Below are 24,173 nucleotides of genomic sequence, written 5' to 3'. Positions count from 1 at the left end.
TGCATCTTTGTTCAAAATGGTTTCAAGGACTTCATTCCAAAAAAGGAACTATTTACATGACGGTTCCACATAATACATACAAATTTACTTTTGATAACATTGCCTTCTTCATTTGGCATCAAACAATAAATATGCCCATAAGTAATAATTTGGTAGATATCCAGTAGATCTATTTTAATGGCCCTAGCACTTTGATTCATTTTTGGACATTGGAAACAATGTTATTCCTAGATATTATTCAATATTTGTTAAGGGCCAGTAGGCACTGGGCTATGCAAACATAAAGATATGATCCCTGATCAGAGGAGTTTACAATCTATGATACAGGATAATGAAATTTAAATAGATACTTTGAACTCTATGGTGTCTTTCATCTTCAAAACACTTTACAAACGTATTAATTAGCCAACTCTTCTTAAACTAAGAATTCAGTTTAGTAAATAATAACCTAATATACTGAATCATTTCCAAATATTATGGACTATATTCTGTTATAAAAGGACACTAAAGTTGCATGGATAAGCCCTCAAAAGTCAGAAAATAGCAATGTCAAGGGTTGCAACACCATAACTTTATTCTTTCTGCATATGCATTATTCTATAGTATTTAAAAACATGATCACATACTATTCGTAAAATTATAGTGATCTCATACCATTTTTCACAATATTTATATATACATATAGTAAGAGTGTCATCCGGTTTCAGTGTTATTTTGCATATACCAAATAAAGATAATGCAAACTACTTAGATACCAGGACTACAGCAGTCAACGACAGACATCAATGACTGTTCACTTTGCAAGATTTTAGACAAACCGTACACTAGGTTGCAAATACTTGATTAGAGAAAATTGTATGTGATCAGGATGAGCTTGAAATTTTCAGTGCTATCAGTGGAATTTGAGGGTTAAATTCTGGCTCCACTGAAGTCAATGGCAAAACTATCATTGACTACAATGGAGGCAGGATTTTACACTAGCTGTTAGTGTAACTGTCCTCATCTGAACACGTTCTGTTTACCTACCCTTCCTCCTGTCCAAGGATTCCATATAAAAGTAAGGAGAGTAAGAAATGATTGATACAAAAATAGTTAATCTTTTCGAGTATCTAGCCATCAATTAACATGAATTTATTTAATGTATCTATGGATATCATATAACTGCTACAGAAATCTCTTGTTGCTTCATAGATTCCAGAGCCAGAAGGTTGTATTGTGATCATCTAGTCTGAAATTTAATAGTGCAAAGTGCAAGGTCATGCACTTAGGAATAACAACAAGAATTTTTGCTATAAGCTGGGGACTTATCAGTTGGAAGTGACATAGGATGAGAAAGACCTGGGTGTACTGGTTGATCACAGGATGACTATGAGCTGCCAATGTGATGAGGCCGTGAAAAAGGCTAATGCAGTCCTAGGATGCATCAGGCGAGGTATTTCCAGTAGAGAAAAGGAAGTGTAAGTACCATTATTCAAGGCACTGGTGAGACCTCATCTAGAATATTGTGTACAATTCTGGTCTCCCATGTTTAAGAAAGATGAATTCAAACTGGAACAAGTGCAGAGAAGGGCTACTAGGATGATCAGAAGAATGGAAAATCTACCTTATGAGATAAGACTCAAAGAGCTTGGCTTGTATAGCCTAACCCAAAAAAGGCTGAGGGGAGACACGATAGCTCTATAAATACATCAGAGAGATTAATACCAGGGAGGGAGAGGAGTTATTTAAGTTAAGCACCACTGTAAACACAAGAACAAATATATATATATATATATATATATATATATATATATATATATATATATATATTTAAACTGAACATTAAGATATAAACTGAACATCAAGTTTAGACTATTAATTAGATGATGGTTTCTAAATATCAGAGAAGTGAAGTTCTGGAACAGCCTTTCAAGGGGAGCAATGGGGGCAAAAACCCTAACTGGCTTCAAGACTGAGCTTGATAAATTTATTGAAGGATGGTATGATGGGACTGTCTACAATGGAATGCAAATATCTTTAATGGCCGGTGATGGAACACTAGATGGGGAGGTCTCTGAGTTACTACAGAGAATTCTTTCCCTGGTGTCTGGCTAGTGGGTCTTGCCAACATGCTCAGGATCCAACTGATCACCATATTTGGGGTTAGGAAGGAATTTTCCTCTACGTCAGATTGGCAGAGACCCTGGAGTTTTTTGCCTCCCTCTGTAGCATGGGGCACATGGCAGGTTTAAACTAGTGTAAATAGCAGATTATCTGTAACTTGAAGTCTTTAAATCGTGATTTGAGGACTTCAGTAACTCAGAGATTAAGGGTCTATTACAGGAGTGGAGTGGGCGAGGTACTTTGGCTTGCAATGTGCAGGAGGTCAGATTATATGATCATGATAGTCCCTTCTGACCTTAAAGTCTATGAGATCTCCTGTATAATCCAGGCCACAGAACTTCCTGAAAATAATTCTTACATTGTATTTATTAGAAAAACATCCAACCTTTATTTTAAAATTGTCAGCGATGGTGAATCCACCATGACTATAGGTAAATTATTCCAATGGTTAATTACTCTCATTGAATAATATCTAGGAACAACATTGTCCAAAAATGTTCTATAAACCAAAGTACTAGGGCCATTAAAATAGATCTACTGGACATTTACCAGTCTGAGTTTGTCTAGATTCAATTTCCAGCCATTGGATTGTGTTATACCTTTATCTGCCAGAATGAAGAGACCATTATTAAACATTTTTTCCCTATATAGAGACTTGTAGACTGTAATCAAGTCACCCTTTAAACTTCTCTTTGTCAAGCTAAATAGTTTGAGTTCCTTCAGTTGACCACTATAAGGATGTTTTCTAATCCTTTAATCAGCCTCATGGCTCTTCTCTGAACCCCCTCCAATTTATCAACATCCTTCTTGAAGGGTTGGCACCAGAACTGGACAGTATTCCAGCAGCAGTCACACCAGTGCAAAATATAGAGGTAAAATAACCTCTCTATTCATACTGAAGATTCCCCTGTTTATGCATCCCAGGATCACATTAGCTCTTTTAGCCGCAGTGTCACAATGGGAGCTCATGTTCAGCTGATTATCCACCATGAACACCAAAACTTTTTCAGAGTCACTGTTTCCCAGGACAGAGTCCCCCATCCTGTAAGTATGGCCTACTTTCTTTGTTTCTAGATATATACATTTACATTTAACCATATTAAAATGCATATTGTTTGTTTGCACCCAGTTTACCAAGTGATCCAGATTGCTCCGTACCAGTGTTGTGTCCTCCTCATTATTTACTACTCGCCCAGTTTGTGTGTCATCTGCAAATTTGTCACTGATGGTTTTATGTTTTTTTCCAGGTCATTGATAAAAATATTCATTAGTGTAGGGTCAAGAATTGATCCTTGCGGGACCCCTCTGGCAACACACCCACTCAATGACGATTCACCTAGATTTTGAGACCTATCAGGTAGCCAGTTTTTAATCCATTTAATGTGTGTCATATTATTTTTATATCATTCTAGTTTTTTAAATCAAAATGTTGTGTGGTACCAAGTCAAACATCTCACAGAAGTCTAAATTTATTACGTCAACACTATTACTTTTATCAACCAAACTTGTAACCTCATTAAAAAAAATATTTGAGAGGACAGAATCTATTTTCTATAAACCCATGTTGATTTGCATTAATTACATTAACAAAAAAGGAGGGTAACTCAGTTCTGGATCAGTTGCTCCATTATCCTGCCCATGATCTACGTCAGGAGGACAGGCTATAAAATTATCCTGGTCATCTTACCTTACTATCAGTCTGTGGGATCATTAACTGTTTTATCACACTCTGACGTTGGCAGGTTTTCACCAGCTGATGAGTTCCGAACTAATGAAGCATCCATACATGTGCTCTGTTTGGAAAGTTCAGTGGATTCTGCAAAGCTTCCAGCATGAGACTTAGCTGAAATAAGTACATCACTTAGATCCTGGTCATTATCTAAATCTATATTGGCTGTGTTTTCAGTCTCTGGATCGAAGGAATTGATATCTCCTCCAGTCAGTTCTGGATATGATTCACAGAAGGAGATGCTGTCGCAACAAGCGGAGTTTTGCATAAGTGGCCAAGCATCTGAAAGGTCTCCACAGGCAGAGTGTGAAAGAGAACCAAGGAATGCAGGAATCATTTCTCCAACAGAATTTAAAGTCCTGCAAAGAGAAAAGAAATAGGTTTGAAAACGTTTTCCAAAGACTATGACACTAGTAAGTGTTCCATTAAGAAAACTAAACAGGATCATGTTGAGCCAATACTCTGGAGGTAGCCATGTTCTGCTGGAGGAGAGATCCTCTGGCAGAGGTCTGTTGGCTTGCTCCTCAAATCTGAAGACAGCAGGGGCATTGGGAACACTATGAAAGGTAGAGAGGATGTGCTGATGGTTCCTCACACTCATTCGTACTCCTTAGTAACTCTCTTCTTTAGACTTCATCCCTTACAACCAGCCTTCAAAATAGTATCTGATGTGACTAGTAAGAAAGGTTTTGCTCTAATTTCTGTTTCTGCATTCAGTATACATAATATCAGAGAGCACTGATAGGTTATTTTTATTTTTAGAGGGACTACTTCCATCTTACACAAAGTAGAAGAAACTGGAAGCAGTTTTCAGGTTAGTCACAATCTAGGTCAGGTATTTTGAAGGTGACTATTACTGTGGTATCTAAGGCTACGTCTACACTGAAAAACAAAACAAAGCATGCAATGAGTCTCAGGGTATGTCTACACTGTAATTAAAAACCCACAGCTGGCCCATACCAACTGACTTGGGCTAATGGGGCTCAGGCTAAGGGGCTGTTTAATTGTCATGTAGACATTTGGGCTCAGGCTGCAGCCTGAGCTCTGTGACTCTCCCATCTCACAGGGTCCTAGAGCCCAGGCTCCAGTCCAAGCCTGAATGCCTACATTGTAATTAAACAGCCCTTAGCCCAAGCCTCACGAGCCCAAGTCAGTTGACACAGGCCAACTGAGGATTTTTAATTACAGTGTAGACATACTGTCAGAACCCAGGTCAACTGACTCAAGTTTGTGGAACATGCATTACAAGACTGAAAAAAGCCATGTAGATGTTCCTGTTCAGGCAAGGCTGTAGGTCTGAGATCCCAGACTCCAGCCCAAGCAGGAATGTCTACACAGCTTTTATTAGCCCTGTAGCACGAGCTCTGTGAGCCTGAGTCAGCTGACCCGGGCTCTGAGACTCTCTTTCCTTCAGCTATACTGCAAAAAGAAAAACTGGCAGAGACTTTTCTGGGAAAAGAAATTGGGCAAACTCCTACTCTTATGGAAACCACCAAGGGATCTTTCATATCCTAAGAGAGTAGACAGAACTTCTATTTTTAAAGTCTTAACCAAAGACCCCACACAAATTGCAAGGAACTCAATTTGTCAGCAATGGAAGGATAAAGGGGCTGAGTCAACCTTGTTGGCACTTGAACATGTAGCTGCAGAATACCTACATGTTTTAAATGTGATGCTTAGACTACTAAGCCATATTGTATCAAGGGCAGCTATTTTTAGTCACATTTGACCACAGGAACTAAACAGCTAAAGGTCAGTTAAAACCTCATACAGAAAACAATTCTGGTTAAAAAAATATTCAGTGTTAAAATCTACAGTTAGGACATATCAGATGACATCAAAAGCTTTCTATTTTTCCTCACTATATAGGATTTGTAATGTATAAATAACTGTACCACTACTGTATTTATATTTGGCCAGATGCAAAGTTGGCTAGGAGTAAATGAATAGTTAGTACTATGGGACTCATCAACATTACATTAATCCAGTATTGGGCATTTGTACATAAATGATTAAACAAAATCCCATAGTAATCTCAAAAATACTAGAACAGATCAGCCAATTCAGAGAGCGATTTAAAGTTTCTGAACCAAAAAAATATAAACTGAGTTCATGGAGATTACAAACCATACCACTGGCTTCCAGAATTCTGCTTCACCGCAGTAACTGTTCCAGGCAAACCAGAAGCCGTAATGAGATTACATAACATCTTGCTAGCCCATCAGGGAATAGAGGGTCACCAAAAAGCTAATGCCGGATTGGGAGAGGGAAGGAAAATCCATCTGGGGAAGACAGTAGGACACTCCCAGATAATGTGTTACTTTATTTTATTTTACTAGTGTCCAAACTTAAGACTTGGATCTTGTATAATTTTTCTTCTGGGTGAAAATGCGGAATTTGTTTCACTATAACATTAATTTTTCATGAATCTGGCAAACAGGACTGCCAGCAGTTCAAAGTTTTTCATTAAGTTCCTCTGGAACTTGTGTAGCCTGTATAAATATTAATTTGTCTAACATGCAAAATAATTAATACTTGATACACTCTAAAAAACTGTGTTACCGTTCATAAAGGGTACTCTGAGAGTGGAAAGTGCAGCTGTGACTGCTGTGCTCCATGCTACAGGTCTCGTCACAGCACAGTGATGGAATCAAATGAACTGGGCCTACAGAAGAAAACTTTATTTTAATAGAGGTAAAACATGTCCTCAATTAATTCACAACAGGGCCATAAGTTTAAAGTCTGTATTCCTGTAAACTTATTATTTTTCCCCAATTTTACATAAATTAATTCATGAAGATGTGAGATGTCACTGTAAAAAAATGGGTCTTTTTATTATTCCTTTAAAACCGTGTTCCCCAACCTTTTAAAAGATGAACCTCCCCTACAGGAAAATGAAAGCATTTGTGCCCTCCTTTAGTCCCAAGGTGTGTTAGTAAGAGCCTACCACCTACCACTACTTTAGATCTTCATAGTATGATACTTCCTCTCCTTTCTTACACGCTTTAATGAGGAGTAAAATAGCTAACAAACGCTGACATTTCAACCGTCATCACTGGCATCTGAGTTAGCACCTCTTGAAAGGAATGGGCAGTCCTTTCCTCATAGCTATTGTTTTAGGTTTTATTTTGAGAGTTTTCTCCAAAACAATAACAATAACTGAGAGACTTCACTTTCATTTAAGAAAAAAGTGAGTCTCTGGAGAACAACTGTAGGACTGCTCACGCACTCTCAGCTAGTCTTTTGTGCCCATCCTTTGGGAAACTGCATAAAATCATTAAAGACTGTTGCATTGCATAGAATCATAGGACTGGAAGGGACCTCGAGAGGTCATCTAATCCAGTCCCCTGCACTCATGGCAGGACTAAGTATTATCTAGACCACATCTGACAGGTGTTTGTCTAATCTGCTCTTAAAAATCTCCAATGATAGAGATTCTACAACCTCCCTAGGCAATTTATTCCAGTGCTTAACCACCCTGACAGTTAGGAAGTTTTTCTTAATGTCCAACCTAAACCTCCCTTGCTGCAATTTAAGCCCATTGCTTCTTGTCATAGCCTCAGAGGTTAAGGAGAACAATTTTTCGCCTTCCTTCTTGTAATAACCTTTTATGTACTTGAAAATTGTTATTGTGTCCCCTCTAAGTCTTTTCTTCTCCAGACTAAATGAACCAATTTTTTCAATTTTCCCTCAGAGGTCATGTTTTCTAGACCTTTAATCATTTTTTGTTGCTCTTCTCTGGACTTTCTCGAATTTGTCCATGTCTTTCCTGAAATGTGGCACCCAGAACTGGACACAATACTCCAGTTGAGGCCTAATCATTGCAGAGTAGATCGGAAGAATTACTTCTTGTGTCTTGCTTACAACACTCCTGCTAATACATCCCAGAACGATGTTTGCTTTTTTTTTGCAACTGTGTTACACTGTTGACACATATTTAGCTTGTGATCCATTATGACACCCCAGATCCCTTTCCACAATACTCCTTCCTAGGCAGTCATTTCCCATTTTGTATGTGTACAAGTGATTGTTCCTTTCTAAGTGGAGTACTTTGCATTTGTCCTTATTGAATTTCATCCTATTTACTTCAGACCACTTTTCCAGTTTGTCCAGATCATTCTGAATTTTAATCCTATCCTCCAAAGCACTTGTAACCCCTCCCAGCTTGATACTGTTCACAAACTTTTAAAGTGTATTCTTTATGCCATTATCTAAATCACTGATGAAGATATTGAACTGAACTGGATATTGAACAGAACTGATCTCTGCAGGACCCAACCTGATATGCCCTTCCAGCTGGACTGTGAACCACTGAGAACTACCCTCTGGGAACAATTTTCCAACCAGTTATGCACCAATTTAACATTGGTACAGGCCAGCAATAAATTACTACCCTTCTGAAGCAATCCTTAAACTGTGTGTTAGTTCTTTCTTTCTTTCTTTCTTTCTTTCTTTCTTTCTTTCACACATTCATCCTTGGGAAGAGACCAATGTCTGTAAAATTTCAGTCTAAAATGGAAGGTTTTAGAAAACTCTGAGCCACTAGAAACAGGGGATTAGAGAGGAAATTATTATGCAACCCTAACTATAGTGTTTGCTTACACTATAATGGTAATAACAAATGCACATAGAAAAACAGATCTCTTAGTATTGTGTTAGATGATATAACCTATCAGTACCATGTGGTGATTTTAACTGTGCCTATACTGATATTAGTTTACCACATTTGAATAACTTTGAATGTTCAAGCCTCCTAGGGTAGCTTTACACTATAATTAAGATCCCACAGCTGGCCCATGCCAGTTGATTCAGGCTCGTGGGTATCGGGCTAAGGAGCTGTTTAACTGCAATGTAGATATTTGGGCTCAGGTGAGGTGGGAGGGTCCCAGAGCTCAGCGTGCAGCCCAAAGCCCTGTGAGCCCTAGTCAGCTGGCATGGACCAGCCATGGGTGTCTTATACTCTTAATGTAACCTTGGGATTAGGTTCACTGTGAAAATGCTGAAGTTCAGGCTGACCAATCACCCACATCAATTTACATCTCAAAGCCTGAGGTAACAGTACTTTTTAGGAGCAACAGGGAACAAACATGTCTAAACAGACCTGCAGAAGAGTTCTGTGTAAGCTCAAAAGCTTGTTTCTTTCACCAACAGAAGTTGGTCCAATAAAAGATATTACCTCACCCACCTTGTCTCTTACATGTCTTAACGGGCAGATTATTTACATGAAGGATCAACTGACCCAAAACAATAAAACAAAGCCTACCTCAACAGCTACTGGAAAATTCTAGGCCTATAATGCCTACACTTTAACACTTACAATCAATCCTAACTTAAGAAAGACCGATAATGTCAAATTACCATGTTTTAACTAGAAAATCAACCAAAGCTACTCAACTGCTAGATGAAAGCTCAGCATTCCATGTGTTCCTGCTGTTTAGACTTCTCATTTCCATAAGGCCTTATGGAGACCTAACTTACCACATGTTCGTGATGCATCTCGTTGACACTGACAACATGTTCTGTGAGCATATTCATTAAGCCGCGGTCTATCAAAACACGACAGTTCAGAACCATTGTAGTGAATATCCTGTGATCTCACAGACCCTTTGAGTAAAATTGAAGAGAAAACATATCAGTATGCGCTATTTGTTTTTGTTCACAATTTTTTATACTTGTGGAGTATTTGAACATTATAGTTCACAAAACGTTCACATTTGTAGTTTCATAGATTTTAGGACCAGAAGGGCACCTTATGATCATGTGGTCTATCTCTTCAATAACACAGGCCATTGTATTCTTGCACTGAGCTCAAGAAATTGTGGTTCAACTAGAAACTCTTCTAGAAAGACATCTGATCTTGATTTAAAGACTTCAAGTGATTCAGAATATACCACTTTCCTTAGTAAGATCTTCCAATGGTTAATTACCTTCACTAGTAAAAATGTATGCAGTATTCAGTTTGAATATTTTTAGGTTCAGCCACTGGATATTTATTTTATCTTTATTTGCTAGATTACAGAGCCCTCTACTATAAGCAATCTTCACCCCATGTAGTTACTTATGGACGATGGTGAAGTCACCTTTTAAATTTCCCTACAATAAGTTTAAGAGATTGAACTCCTTAAAACTCATTATAAGATCAGCCCTCAAATAATTCTGGCAGCTCTTCTATGAACATTCTCCAATTTTTCAATGAATGGCCTCACCAATACCATATACAGAGGTAATATCTCCTACCTGATATTTCCCCTTTATACATCTAAGGATCATTTAAAGTCATTGTTATCTTAATTAATTAATTAAGCAAAATATCATGCTTTAAGTTTGCTCTTATTTTAATGTTAATTTTAAGCAATATGAAAATATGGATGAAATGTTGACAAAATTATTAATTAAAAACATAGCTGATTAAGGCATTTCATTTATCTTGAATAAGTCTATAAATATGGATAAATCCTTAGTGACAAACTTGGGATTTTTTCTTCAATAATATAGTAATATTAGTACTGTAATTTTAAAGCAACAATTCTCTCATTGTACATTTTCTGCTCTTTTAAACAGGCTTACATTCACACCGTATAGCCAAAGGCTTGACCCTGCAAAGGGATCTCTTGTACTGCACAAACTTGTTCCTCTTAAAACAAAACAAAACAAAAAAATAGTTGGAAACTCACAGCTTTGCTTCTTCTCCATAAACTGTCTCTTACAGTAAATAACACAAAGGATGAGAAGAGCTAAGAGCACTGTGGCCAGTGCACTGCATATAACAGCTGCTAGAGCAGTATCCCGTGGACTGGAAGCAGTTGATGGGATCTTCACAAGATTCACTTTGGTAGTACCTAAAATATAATTAAGCACATAGGTAAGGCATGCCATGTGGACAGTTTAGGTAAATGAAAATCCTAGAAATATAACTAGAACAGGCTCTTAGCACAGAAGAAAAAAAAAAAGGACTCTCCATCTGCTAACGTATCAACAGCAAAGTTGTATAACTAAGATTAATATAGCTTATCCTCAATTGTGTTACTTACCCTCAATTACACTGCAGGGGCAGACACTTATATAATAGCACAATCCGTTAAATGGGAATATAATGAATTGTGTGGCTCCATACACATAGACACCCTGGTTGTCATGGAGGATTGAACCAGGACCTTTAGCACCAAAACACAGGTCTTTGCTACTTGAGCTACAGGAAAATTTGTCTAGCTTTGAGAAAGTAGCTAATTGTATAGTTAAAGGGACCACCCACAAGCAGGAGTCACAGTCACACACTAGGCCATTTTTTTCATGCTCCCCTGTTAAAGAATCTTGTTGTGAGTTAGAGGTCCACAGGAGTTCAAGTCCATTAGAGGCACCATTTTGTCCTACACTTGGTTCCATATGGGACTTTATGTTCACATAGTGATGGTTTGTTATACACAGATTACAATTCTTACAGCCACTGTACTAACAATTTCAGCCATCTTTTTGGTTTTGGGGAAAATGACTATTTTTACACGGCAAAGAGAATAGGAGTTGATTAGCGTCAAAGAGGTCCAATTGCAGTTATGGGAGGTATCTTATATATTGAGGATGTGCCAATTACTGTTTTCATTTTTCATTAAATGCTTTCTTATAACTGCTTAAAAAAGCTTTCTTACAGTGGCTCACTTCAGATCAGCTTATCAATTTCAGCGCACACTGAAATCTACATTAATTCCATAAACTTTCATGAGGAAAAAAACCAGCCCTTTGAGGTTTTCTCTCACTGCAAGTTTTTAAAAAGCCCAATAAACCACATTTTATTAACTTATGAAAACATGTAGAATGTGCCTAGTCCTGAAAACGTCCTTGGTTAAAACTGAAAGACTATAATTTCCTGAGAAATGATCCATAGTCATAATTTTCAATTGGGAGATCAAGGCCTGCCAGAATATGATGAAATCACTAATCAAGTCTTACATGTAATAGGTTGTTATCCTAAGTTTGCAACATGGTATAAGAAATAAGAAAGAACAGAATCCTTACATTGTTTGAACTATCAAAGCATATTACTTTTAAAATACATTTTTCTAGACCAAGGCCTGATCTACACTTAAAAGTTAGGTCAACATAGCTCTGGTACTCAGGGTTGTGAGTTTTTCACACCCCTGAGCCCATTAGCTATGCCAATCTAACCCCCAGGAGTAAATATGGCTAGTTTGATGGAAATTGATTCTGTCGACCAAGCTACCACTGCTTGAGAAGGTGAATTATCTACCCCTTCCATCATGAAGCATCTACACGGCATATCTATGGCACCGTAGCTGTGCCGCTGTAGCACCTGTAGCGTAGACATGGCCTGAATATAGTATTCCCAATGTACACATTAGCAGGGTTTCTGGACACCAAGTATTTAAAAAAAAAAAAAAGTGAGAGAATCCCAGGCCCTCTTAGGTCAGTCATATTAACAATTTTATTGGCCACAAAACAAATCAGTATTACTATTAAACATTATGTTCATTCTGACCAACTGCAAGTCTGCAGAGAACATGCTTTTTGACTAAGAAAACATTGACTTCTAGGCAAATGCTTAATCGCAAGTTTTAAAAATTCCTTAAGGAGTGACCATTTTCTTGGGGCTTCAGGAGGCTTGTAATGGGTGCTATGTCAGGGAAGGAGAGAGGATTTGGCCAGAGTGAGGAGAGGGTCAGGTCAGGGCTCCTGGAACAGAGGTAAGGCTTTTAGTGGAGGAGTAGCTATTGAAAGTCTGGAAATTAATTGTTTTCATATAATTACAACATTCTAGTAGGCCTTGAGGCTGCATTAAGAGCTGCTAGTATGGATCTGTGTATTCATGCAGAGTCTTGCTGTAATCAGTGGGACTCTGCAGAGAAACAGGGTCCATACTAGGGGACCCCTATGCCAGGCTAGGGTATAAGCCAAAATGTGGGTTTTTCTTGTACCATTGTGTCTTGCCAAAGGATAACAGGGTTTTTTTAAAAGTCATGTCTCAAAACTCATGTCTATGAAGATGTTCAAGGAATACTACTCCATGAATTTTCCATGCTTACTGATTTTATATGTTGAAACTTTTTCCTTGTACTGAAATCACAGTATTTTCATTATTATGGCACATGGTCTGCCTATTGTTTAGATTTCAGATGATGGGATAAAGGCGTTTCCCTTCAATAGTTTAGAGGAGGGTTATAGAATGTTAGGAACCATAAGAAAAGGGATATATAATAAGACAGAAAATATCATAATGCCACTATATAAATCCATAGTACACCCACACCTTGAATACTGTGTGCAGTTCTGGTTGCCCCATCTCAAAAATGACATATTAGAAATGGAAAAGGTACAGAGAAGGGCAACAAAAATGATAAAGGGTATGGAACAGCTTCCATATGAGGAGAGATTAAAAAGATAGAGACTATTCATCTTGGAAAAGAGACGACTAAGTGGGGATATGATAAAATCATGAACCGGGTGGAGAAAGTGAATAAGGAAGTGTTATTTAGCCTTTCACATAACACAAGAACCAGAGGTCACCCAATGAAATTAATAGGCAGCAGGTTTAAAACAAAAGGAAGTACTTCTTCACACAACATACAGTTAATCTGTGGAACTCATTGCCAGGGGATGTTGTGAAGACCAAAACTATACCTGGATTCCATAAAGAATTAGTAAGTTCATGGCGAACAGGTCATAGAATCATAGAATATCAAGGTTGGAAGGGACCTCAGGAGGTCATCTAGTCCAACCCCTGCTCAAAGCAGGACCAATCCCCACTTTTTGCCCCAGATCCCTAAATGGCCCCCTCAAGGATTGAACTCACAACCCTGGGTTTAGCAGGCCAATGCTCAAACCACTGAGCTATCCCTCCCCCCTCCTCCCAGGTCTATCAATGGCTATTAGCCAAAATGGTCAGGGATGTGACCCCCTCCTCAGGTGTCCCTAAATCTCTGACTGCCAGATGCTGGGACTGGATGACAGGGGATGGATCACTTGATGATTGCCTTGTTCTGTTCATTCTCTCTGAAGCATCTGGCATTGGCCACTGTCAGAAGACAGGATACTGCGCTAGATGGACCATTGGTCTGACCCAATTCTTATGTTCTTACACTCTTATTTGAGACCGACAAACTTAATGGCCCAGATTAAGTGAAGCACTGAAGCATGTGATTACTTTTAAGCTTGTGCTTAAATTATAGGATTTAAATACATGCTTAAATGTTTTCTGGGATAGGGATGGATTTAATCACTTGCTTAAAGTTAAGCACATACTTAAGTGCTTTGCTGAACTGGTGCCAATATGCTGTTAAAAAACAACAACCACGGGAAGGGGGAGGGAAGATCCTACAGTGAGATTTTGGAAAGGACACAATGTTGTTGTACATTATTAAAAATAAACTTTAAAAAGGCACTTTATTTCAGAAAAAAAATATTGCATTTAGTTTTCAAACTCTCAGTTCCAGTATATTCTAGGACAAGAATTTCCCAGAATATTAAGAGTGCCTCCTGTACTGATTTCTAGAAGTAAGACTAAATAAAAATTCTTCCCTGGACTAATGAATAATACAATTTAGGTAGAGATGGTGTTTTAAAAACAAACAAACTTTTTGTTAATCCAAGATAATTAAACAGCAATATCTTTGGTAACACTGAACATGTGAATCCCAGCTGTATCACTAAAAGGTCTGCCAATAAACAAAATAGTTGAATTTTTCAGCCAATTTATACTAAGCAACCAGACACTGGACAAAAACTAAAAACACTTCCTTTAAGATTTACTTAGAATTATGGCTTATTACAGTAACTAGAGGAATCAGAATGACTACAACAAAGTTTTCTTTAGTAGATTAACCATTTGAAACCAGAATTCAGGATTTGGCCATTTTATGTGCCTTCAGTAGATACAGTAATAACTGTCAGCATCAAGGGTTCTAAGTTTCAGAATTCTATGCAGTGTACTCCATTAGTCAGATTCATATTGAGTCAAATCATTGTTAACTAGTAGGAGTTGTATTGATTAAAACAATGTTAATTATGGCTTCAGTTAGAGCGAAGTGGCACAGTGCGTGATGTGCTACATCTTAATGTTTAGGTTAAAACCCTGAATAGACTATAGATAAAAATGAATTCAAATGTTTTAGTCCACATACTGGAATAATAAGGGTGTTGCTGATCAAGACAGAAACATTGGCATGGCTATAAATAGAAGTTTCCACTTTAGCTGTCCATTCTATATTTGGTTCAAGTGAGTGCTAATAATTTTAGTTTGAAAAGAATTCAATTTGCAAATGTTTAAAACATGAGTCTGCTCATTTAAAGGAGAACAAACAAAATAAACAACACCCCTCCAAGCTCTCCTGCCCTACTCTCCACCAAACAGAAATAACACAAAATTGATAAGACATTACAAGTACTATAAAGAGATAACATCTTTGGAAAAAAGAAATAATCCTGATCATATTTCTGAACCTTCCCACAAATAAAAGATTGACTGCTTTCTCCTGATCTTTGAGTAACGTTATTAAACATGACAAGAGACTGTGGTAAACACTGGAAAGACTGTCTCCTAACATCTGCAAAAGGACAGCTATTTGCGTGCATGGACTAGATCCAAAAGTTCATCATGTCAAACCACATTTTTCAAATATGCTCCAACTGCTGACTTTGAAGCATTTTGTTTCCAAGTTGGTGCCCCACACAGTTTTTCAAAGAAATGTATCAAGAACCCTTGGGGATGGAGGAGGGGGGGGGAATACAACTATACACATATTCATCATTTGTTGAGAAATCTTGCAATACTTGTTTATAAATAGAAAGCTTTAGAACTTAATTTCTTCTTTTTCAAGCCCACTTCTACCACAATACATATTTTTAAATGACTTCAATTGTTGACAGAGTCAGTGTACAGATAGGAAACAGCATTTTCTTGGGTGCTATTTGAATATTAAAAGATTTTTTAAAAGGCTTTATATACTTAACCCTACCTAAACTGAAATAGGGACACAAAAATATGTCTCTCCACATGTAAATCTGGAACATCCAGAAAAATCCAGTGGCAAAGAGACTATATAATTGTTAATGTGGATATAACGTTGGCACCAATGACTTGTTTGGGATTTTTTGTTTCTAGGGGCTCATTTTGCATCTTCTGACACCTGAGGACGTTTACAGCCCATCTATTTTTTCAAGGACTGTCATATTTCCTTCATTTTGTTGCAGGGCTGCCATCCCTTGAATTAAAGTTGTGTCATGTTTACACGAGAACTTGGTAGGATACCATGCAGAGCAGAAAAAGTTATTTTTTTACTTCATATTTGGGTCTGATTTGTACTTAGGGCCAAAAAGTTTTATGAACAAGGATTGAGTATTTTGGGATGGTTTTCTGTTCAGATCCAAATATGAACCATAGCCTTAAAGCTTATGTAAATCCTTTCCAAAATGTATTCAAGGTATCCAATAACTTCTTCCTTTGAAAAGCTTGCCAATCTTACTCTATTTCTTGTGCTCTGATACTAGGACATTTATTTTTATTAGTATTACTTTAACTATTTAAAATCTTTAATGTACTAGAATAGGTTGAATATTAACCATTTAAAATTTGGCTGCAGCCAAGATAAAAATCAGAGGATTACAATCCACACTCAAATTTCAGAATATTCACCTTTTCCTTGAAGTCTCTATTTCATGGTAGGATAACAGATTCAGATCCTGTACTTCAAAGTTCTCATTTCATAGAGGTCTGTAGAGCCCATATATATTTCTACAATGTATGCTTGTATTATCATGTGTGCGCATTTAGTTCAACAATCACTCTACTGAGAGATTAAATTTCATGTGATTTCTTATACAATATGACTGCCTGGAGAGAGGGGAAAAAAGACTTATTTGTTGAAGTGTTTTCTTCAGCATTTAAGGATGGTGGGCAGTATTAGGCTAATAGACTTGCTATTGGATAAGTTTTCTATGTTCTTAGAAAATATCAGCTAAAGCCAATATTTATAACTAGTTCAAAAATATCAGTTTAATCAATAAATTGCACACACAAAAGTAGATAAGGCATTATTACTTCTAAATATGTAATCAATAGGACATGAATAGACTCAGACTAATAAGATTCAAAGTGCTTACAAAACTATAGACTGAAAGCCTTCAGAAATCACAAATATTTATTTTGGTTGATAAAAATGTACACAGTTGTTACAGTTTTAATTAGAAAAGATTTTTCTGCAAAAACAAAAGGATACAGTATAAGCTAAATAGAACTGTACATGATGGACGGGTCTGATTCTGTATTCCTTACTCGAGTAATCCTCACACCAAATTAAGAGGGCTGCTTGCATTAGAGGGCTAGATTGGCAACTTGATGTGCCAGTCCTTTCCTGGCACAGCATCTCCTCCTTTGCACTGGCTCAACTGTACTGGCTGGCATATGGAAAGGAGGGATGAAGATAAAACTTGCATGGGTATATAGGAGGGCTCATGACTGAGCTGAGAAAGATCACTCATAAGAGTTGCAAAACTGCAGCCCAACATTGTAACTGCAAAGAGTTGTAACAATTAGATCATTAACTAAAACTAATATTCTATGTAGTACTCATCATTCAAAGAGGAAAACATGCTTTAAAAAGGGACCTGTGCTTTTATTGTATTGCTTTAAACATTTTTTGCAACCACTGAAGATAGTAAAGGCGTTGTTTAGTTTCCTCACTTCTGACTATTAACAGGATATTTTCTTTATTATCAATATCACAATACACTACACTTTCTTGAAAGTTATGGTTTACTCTTAATTTTTGTCCACTCTCCATCTAGATAGCTTTGTACAACAGATAATTTATTGTATTTTAAATACAAATAGTTCAATTTATAAATATGACTGATGAATCTGAATGTCAGCTGTATTTATAGCCTTTTGCCTCCCCACTTTTTTTTGTCTTTATTGACTCATCAATCTCAGATCAAAATGAAACTCTTGTGGTGTTCAAATAATTTAGCTCCTACAGAAAGCTGGAATTTCCCAGTCAAAACATTCCATTGCTGATAATTGGATTCAGTACAATTATTGAGCAAACAGGTCCTTCCCTCCGTCTTTCCTTCTTGGGCTGCATCTGAATTAAGATTTCTTTCCAAACTAGCTGAAATTCACCAGATAGGCAAAACTAGATTATTTGTAAGATTAGACTAATTAAAAAAGAGTCATGAGGCATTTAATTTTTTAAGACAAAAGTTAGACACTGTGAGGAATGATTGTCGGGCTCAACGGGTAGTGATCAATGGCTCCATGTCTAGTTGGCAGCCGGTGTCAAGCGGAGTGCCCCAGCGGTCGGTCCTGGGGCCGGTTTTGTTCAATATCTTCATAAATGATCTGGAGGATGTGGTGTGGATTGCACCCTCAGCAAATTTGCGGATGATACTAAACTAGGAGGAGTGGTAGATACGCTGGAGGGCAGGGATAGGATACAGAGGGACCTAGACAAATTGGAGGATTGGGCCAAAAGAAATCTGATGAGGTTCAATAAAGATAAGTGCAGGGTCCTGCACTTAGGACGGAAGAACCCAATGCACCGCTACAGACTAGGGACCGAATGGCTAGGCAGCAGTTCTGCGGAAAAGGACCTTGGGGTGACAGTGGACGAGAAGCTGGATATGAGTCAGCAGTGTGCCCTTGTTGCCAAGAAGGCCAATGGCATTTTGGGATGTATAAGTAGGGGCATAGCGAGCAGATCGAGGGACGTGATCGTTCCCCTCTATTCAACATTGGTGAGGCCTCATCTGGAGTACTGTGTCCAGTTTTGGGCCTCACACTACAAGAAGGATGTGGATAAATTGGAGAGAGTCCAGCAAAGGGCAACAAAAATGATTAGGGGTCTGGAACACATGACTTATGAGGAGAGGCTGAGGGAACTGGGATTGTTTAGTCTGCAGAAGAGAAGAATGAGGGGGGATTTGATAGCTACTTTCAACTACCTGAGAGGTGGTTCCAGAGAGGATGGTTCTAGACTATTCTCAGTGGTAGAAGAGGACAGGACAAGGAGTAATGGTCTCAAGTTGCAGTGGGGGAGGTTTAGGTTGGATATTAGGAAAAACTTTTTCACCAAGAGGGTTACCTAGGGAGGTGGTAGAATCTCCTTCCTTAGAAGTTTTTAAGGTCAGGCTTGACAAAGCCCTGGCTGGGATGATTTAATTGGGGATTGGTCCTGCTTTGAGCAGGGGGTTGGACTAGATGACCTCCTGAGGTCCCTTCCAACCCTGATATTCTATGATTCTATGATCACATGAAAATTCAAGAGGTAGATCAGTTACTTCTGAGTTAAGAGAATTAAGCAAAAATACGATACATGAATCCAGCAATTTTCAGATTTATCTTCACATGAATTTGAATGTAAGAATAAAGAAAACACATAAAATGGCTGCTACCATATGATACCTTCCTGTTGATCTCAGACATGCATGTAGCTGCTCCTCCTTTGGTGGCCAAATTTTTACTTTTTATCTTGTGGATTCAGAGGCCTGAGAGCTGATGAATCTAAGGAAGAATAGTAACAGGCCAATATGGCTCTACCAGGAACTTTTTAATGGCCTGAAAATCAATAAGGAATTGTACAAAAAGTTGAAACGTAGACAAATTGCTAAGGAGCGGTACAAAATAATAGCATAAGCATGTAGAAACAAAATCAGAAAGCCTAAAGCACAAAATGAGTTTCACCTAGCAAGGGACATCAAAAGCAATAAGAACAGGTTCTTTAAATACATTAGGAACAAGAGAAAGATGAAGGAAAGTACAGGTCCTCTACTTAGTGGGGAAGGAGAGCTAATAACTGATTACATCAAGAAAGCAGAGGTGTTTAATGCCTATTTTGCTTGTCTTCAATAATAAGGTAAATAGTGATCAGATACTCAACACAATATTAATAACATGGGGGAAGGAATGCAAGCCAAAAAAGGGGAAGAACACTTTGGAGAATATTTATACAAAATAGATGTATTCAAGTTGGCAGAGCCTGATCAAATGTATCCTACTGTAATCAAGGAACTAACTGAAGCAATCACAGAACCATTAGCAATTACCTTTGAGAACTCCTGGAGGATGGGTGAAGACCTGAAAGACTGAAGGGCAAACATTGTATCTATCTTTAAAAATGAGAACAAAGAGGACTCGGGGAATTATAGACCAGTCACATTAACTTCAATACCTGGAAAGAACAAATTATTCAAAAAAACCAAAACAAACCAACAAAACAATTTGTAAGCACCTGGAGGATAATAGAATTTTAAGGAATAGCCAGCATGGATTTGTCAAGAACAAATTATGCTAAATCAATCTAATTTCTTTCTTTGACAGGGTTACTGTGGAAGTGGATAGGGAGGAGGCAGTATATTTGATAAATCTTGATTTTAGTAAGCCTTTTGAAACAGTTCCACATGACATTCTTATAAGCAAACTAGGGAAATATGGTGTAGATGAAATAACTATAAAGTGGGTGCACAATTGGTTGAGAGACTGTACTCAATGACAGGTTTCAGAGTAGCAGCCGTGTTAGTCTGTATCCGCAAAAAGAAAAGGAGTATTTGTGGCACCTTAGAGACTAACAAATTTATTTGAGCATAAGCTTTCGTGAGCTACAGCATTCGATGAAGTGAGCTGTAGCTCACGAAAGCTTATGCTCAAATAAATTTGTTAGTCTCTAAGGTGCCACAAGTACTCCTTTTCTTTTTGTACTCAATGAGTAGTTCTTAATGGTTTGCTGTCAAACTGGGAGGGAATTATCTAGCAGGGTCCTGCAGGGGTCAATCCTGGGTCTGATACTATTCAATATTTTCATTAATGATTTGGATAATGGAGTGGAGAGTATGCTTATAAAATCTGCAGGTGACACCAAATTGGGAGGGGTTGCAAGCACGTTGGAAGACAGAATTAAAATTTAAAGCAACCTTGACAAATTGGATTATTGGTCTGAAATTAAATTCACAACTTCAAAATGGGGAATAAATGGCTAGGTGGTAGTATTGCTGAAAAGGATTTGGGGATTATAGTGGATAATAAATTGAATGAGAGTCAACAGTGTTATGCAGCTGTGAAAAAGCTGATATTATTCTGGGGTATATTAAGAAGAGTGTAATATATAAGACATGGGAGGTAATTATCTCACAGTACTCGGCCCTGGTGAGACCTCACCTGGAGTACTGAGTCCAATTTTGAGCACCACTCTTCAGGAAAGATGTAGACAATTGGAGAGAGGCCAGAGGAGAGCAACAAAAGTGATAAAAAGGTTCAGACAGCCTGACGTATGAGAAATGGTTTAAAACTGGGCATGTTTAGTCTTGAGAAAAGAAGACTAAGGGGGAACGTGATAACAGCCTTCAAATATGTTACGGGCTCTTATAAAGAGGAGGTGATCAATTGTTCTCCATGTCCACTGAAGATAGGACAAGCAGTAATGGGCTAATCTGCAGCAAAAGAGATTTAGGTTAGATATTACAAAAAACTAGCTAAATATAAGCGTATTTAAGCTCTGGAGTAGGATTCCAAAGGAGGCTGAGGAATCCCCATAATAGGAGGTTATTAAAAGCAGGTTGGACAAACACCTGCCAGGGATGGTATAGATTTACTTGGTCCTGCACAGCATAGGGGGCTGGACTTAATGTTACTTCTCAAGGTCTCTTCCAGCCCTATATTTCTATGATTCTAGAAACAAAGTGGATTAATTATATCTCTAAAAGGAATCAGATCCATGTTATTAATACTGCTATTATGTCAATAAAGTTTTGTACCTAGCCTGAAACCCTACATCATCATTCATGGCATCCTTAATTTTAACTGAATTAAGAAATGTTCATTCTCAGTACACAAGCAGCTAAATCATTCTTTCCCCCTTCTATTGTATTCTTCAAAGATTATCATAATATACAATAAAAATTAAAAATCCAGACAAAAGCACCACACAATACACAGAAAACAACAATACCACATTAGGCATACAAAGAGAAATGGGTTTGACTAGTCAAAGCAGTTACATGGATAGTTTTAAAATAGGAATAACAGCATCATACCACTTCAGCAGGATGTTGTGAAGATAAATTCATTAATAATTTTGAAGTCCTTGCATATTTTGGTGAAAGCAGCAAAGAAAAGCCCATAAATAAGTTATTAATTTTGTATTCTGTGCAGGGTTTGTATGGAGTATGGTAAATAAAGCCTGGGGTCAAGCATGGAATGATGAAAATAAAAAGAAATATTGAATTACAGACTATTCTGTGCTCTCTGACCAGTCTGTGCACTAAATGAGGCAGAGGTCCTGTGGAAAAAGACCATGTGATACTGGAATTAAAACTGTATTGTAATGCATATGTACAAGGGAGCCAAATTAAGGGTCCATGGACAAACTGAGTACTGGCATTTCCTAACTCTGGTGTGCTTGACTTCACCCCCTTAATGTTCTTTGAAAGTAGTTCAATTTTGTACATAATAATTTCATCAAAGAACACTGGGAAATTTATTTGCTAAGTGGGTTGAAAGGAAAAAGAAAAATAATCAAACTACAAAATTATTTTTTCTCATAAAATTCCTCAATCTCCTGCAATTTCACATCAAGGAATAAAAAAAGGTAAACTAAAGTATAAGGGATGAGGAAGACGAAGTATAAGAAAGAACAATAAAATCACTGTTTGTCAAATTTGCAACCTGCCTCAAACTCATCTCTAAATTTCCACATGACACTTTAACATATATTTTTATTAGAACTATAAAAATATGTGTATATTAGTTTTGTGCATGTAAGATTATCGGCTGCTTTTTGAAAATTTGGCCTACTTTTTTTTGGTAGTAAAAGCTGCATTTTCTGCACTAGAAGAAATTCATAGAATACTATTACAGTCACAGAAGGTTACACCCAATATGGTCCTCACTAAAATATGGATATGCCAATATAGTAAAAGGCAAAAGTTAAGTGAATCTTAATCTCATTCACAATAATTTCCAAATTTTAAACCCACACTATTATGACAATAATATCTTCTACAAGGAGAAAGAATCTGTAATGACAATGAAGAGAGGAAAAAGTGAGAGTGCTTTCAGGTTCAAATTCAAGATGTTTTTTAAAATAAGACACTAGAACAAAGAGATAATAGCATTTCCTACAAAACTTGTCTGGATCTGATATGAAGAAACTGAAATCTAGCAAGAGAGCGTTTAGCTTCTTAAAATATATAAACCCTCTGGAAAAGTTTTCCTCTTTTTCTCCCCAGTAAAGCAAAAGGATGTAATCAAAGTGACAAGGTAATGCTTGCATACCACAGGGGTCTTCGAGGAATTTTTAATATTAATTTCACAGGAATATAAAATGCTTTTGTGATTTTCAAAAGACATTTGAATGTCTTGGTTAAATTAGCTTCCAATAATAGAGACTACCACATTCTGCTATTTCAGTAAATCTTAATATTCTCATACTGAAATTCTCAGACAGAATTACAATAATATAACAGAGCGTTGGCCTTTATCTGTAGCTTGAGCATTATTACTTAAATTTTCAGGACCAGATTATGAAGTCTGTACTCACACATTGCTGAGTAGTCCCACTCCTGTGAATAACTACTCACTGCTGTGAGAAATGGCCCCACAGTCTAACTTTCAATGTCTAGGACTATGTCCCACTACAGGGATTCAGCTCTGCAATTATGCTCTTTCTGTCTGTTTGGGACGAAATCTTTTAGAGAGCCCTTGCCAGTGGAACTAGTTCCAGTGAACCCCCTGGCCTCATTTTTATCAATCTTCAGGACACAAAATAGGGCTCACCTGTTTATGCAAGCTTACTCATGGTATTGACTACTAAACAAAGAGCTCTGCTTTTATTATATATTCTTTACAGTAAGAAGCTAATAACGCAAACAGTTTAAGATTAATACATGTAATCAGAATATTACATCAACAGAGATTAAAAAACTAAGTAATCCACACAACATTCCACTAAAGTAGTTAAGCATTATCTTCACTTTACAGCTCAAGAAACTGAGGCAGAGAAGTGAAGTGACTAACCCCATAACAGACAGTGAATCAGCGTCAGAGCTGACATTTGAAATCAGTATTTTCTGGCTCCCTATTTGTCACATTAATACCTATCCCTTTTTGTCCCTTTCTACTTTACACCATGTTAGCAATATTGGGACTCTGGCTGCCAATGGCATTTTAAACAGCAAGTCTAGCAGAAACACAGACTGATTCATGGTTATCCCACATCTTGTGCAGTCACCAGCACAGACACCGATCCCATATTGATTGGCATAATTCTAAATTCACTTTGTAGTGGTATAAATGATGATGAATTGGACCCACTGTACTTAAAAAGCCAGTTGCAGCTGGCAACCC

General features: G+C 37.4%; 1 protein-coding gene across 12 annotated transcripts in view; it reads right to left on the bottom strand.

Moving 5' to 3' along the window:
• Window positions 1-24,173, bottom strand: part of TNFRSF19 (TNF receptor superfamily member 19) — a 124,677-nt gene that overhangs the window by 3,596 nt on the left and 96,908 nt on the right. For 11 of the 12 annotated variants that reach the window (XM_043530810.1, XM_043530814.1, XM_043530798.1 and 8 more), the window contains 4 exons: window positions 10,507-10,671; window positions 9,311-9,436; window positions 6,395-6,497; window positions 3,791-4,191 (listed from right to left, as the gene is read on the bottom strand). In XM_043530810.1, coding sequence (XP_043386745.1) covers window positions 3,798-4,191; window positions 6,395-6,497; window positions 9,311-9,436; window positions 10,507-10,671 — 788 coding nt within the window. In that variant the 3' untranslated portion in view covers window positions 3,791-3,797. Of the gene's footprint in view, window positions 1-3,790; window positions 4,192-6,394; window positions 6,498-9,310; window positions 9,437-10,506; window positions 10,672-24,173 lie in introns of those variants that run through there. The other variant, XM_043530840.1, reaches the window with a different exon arrangement.

Source organism: Chelonia mydas, chromosome 1 (genome assembly GCF_015237465.2).
Source record: "Chelonia mydas isolate rCheMyd1 chromosome 1, rCheMyd1.pri.v2, whole genome shotgun sequence".
NCBI lineage: Eukaryota > Metazoa > Chordata > Testudines > Cheloniidae > Chelonia > Chelonia mydas.
Note: the sequence above shows the minus strand (reverse complement) of the source record. Positions and strands in the feature narration are given on the sequence as shown.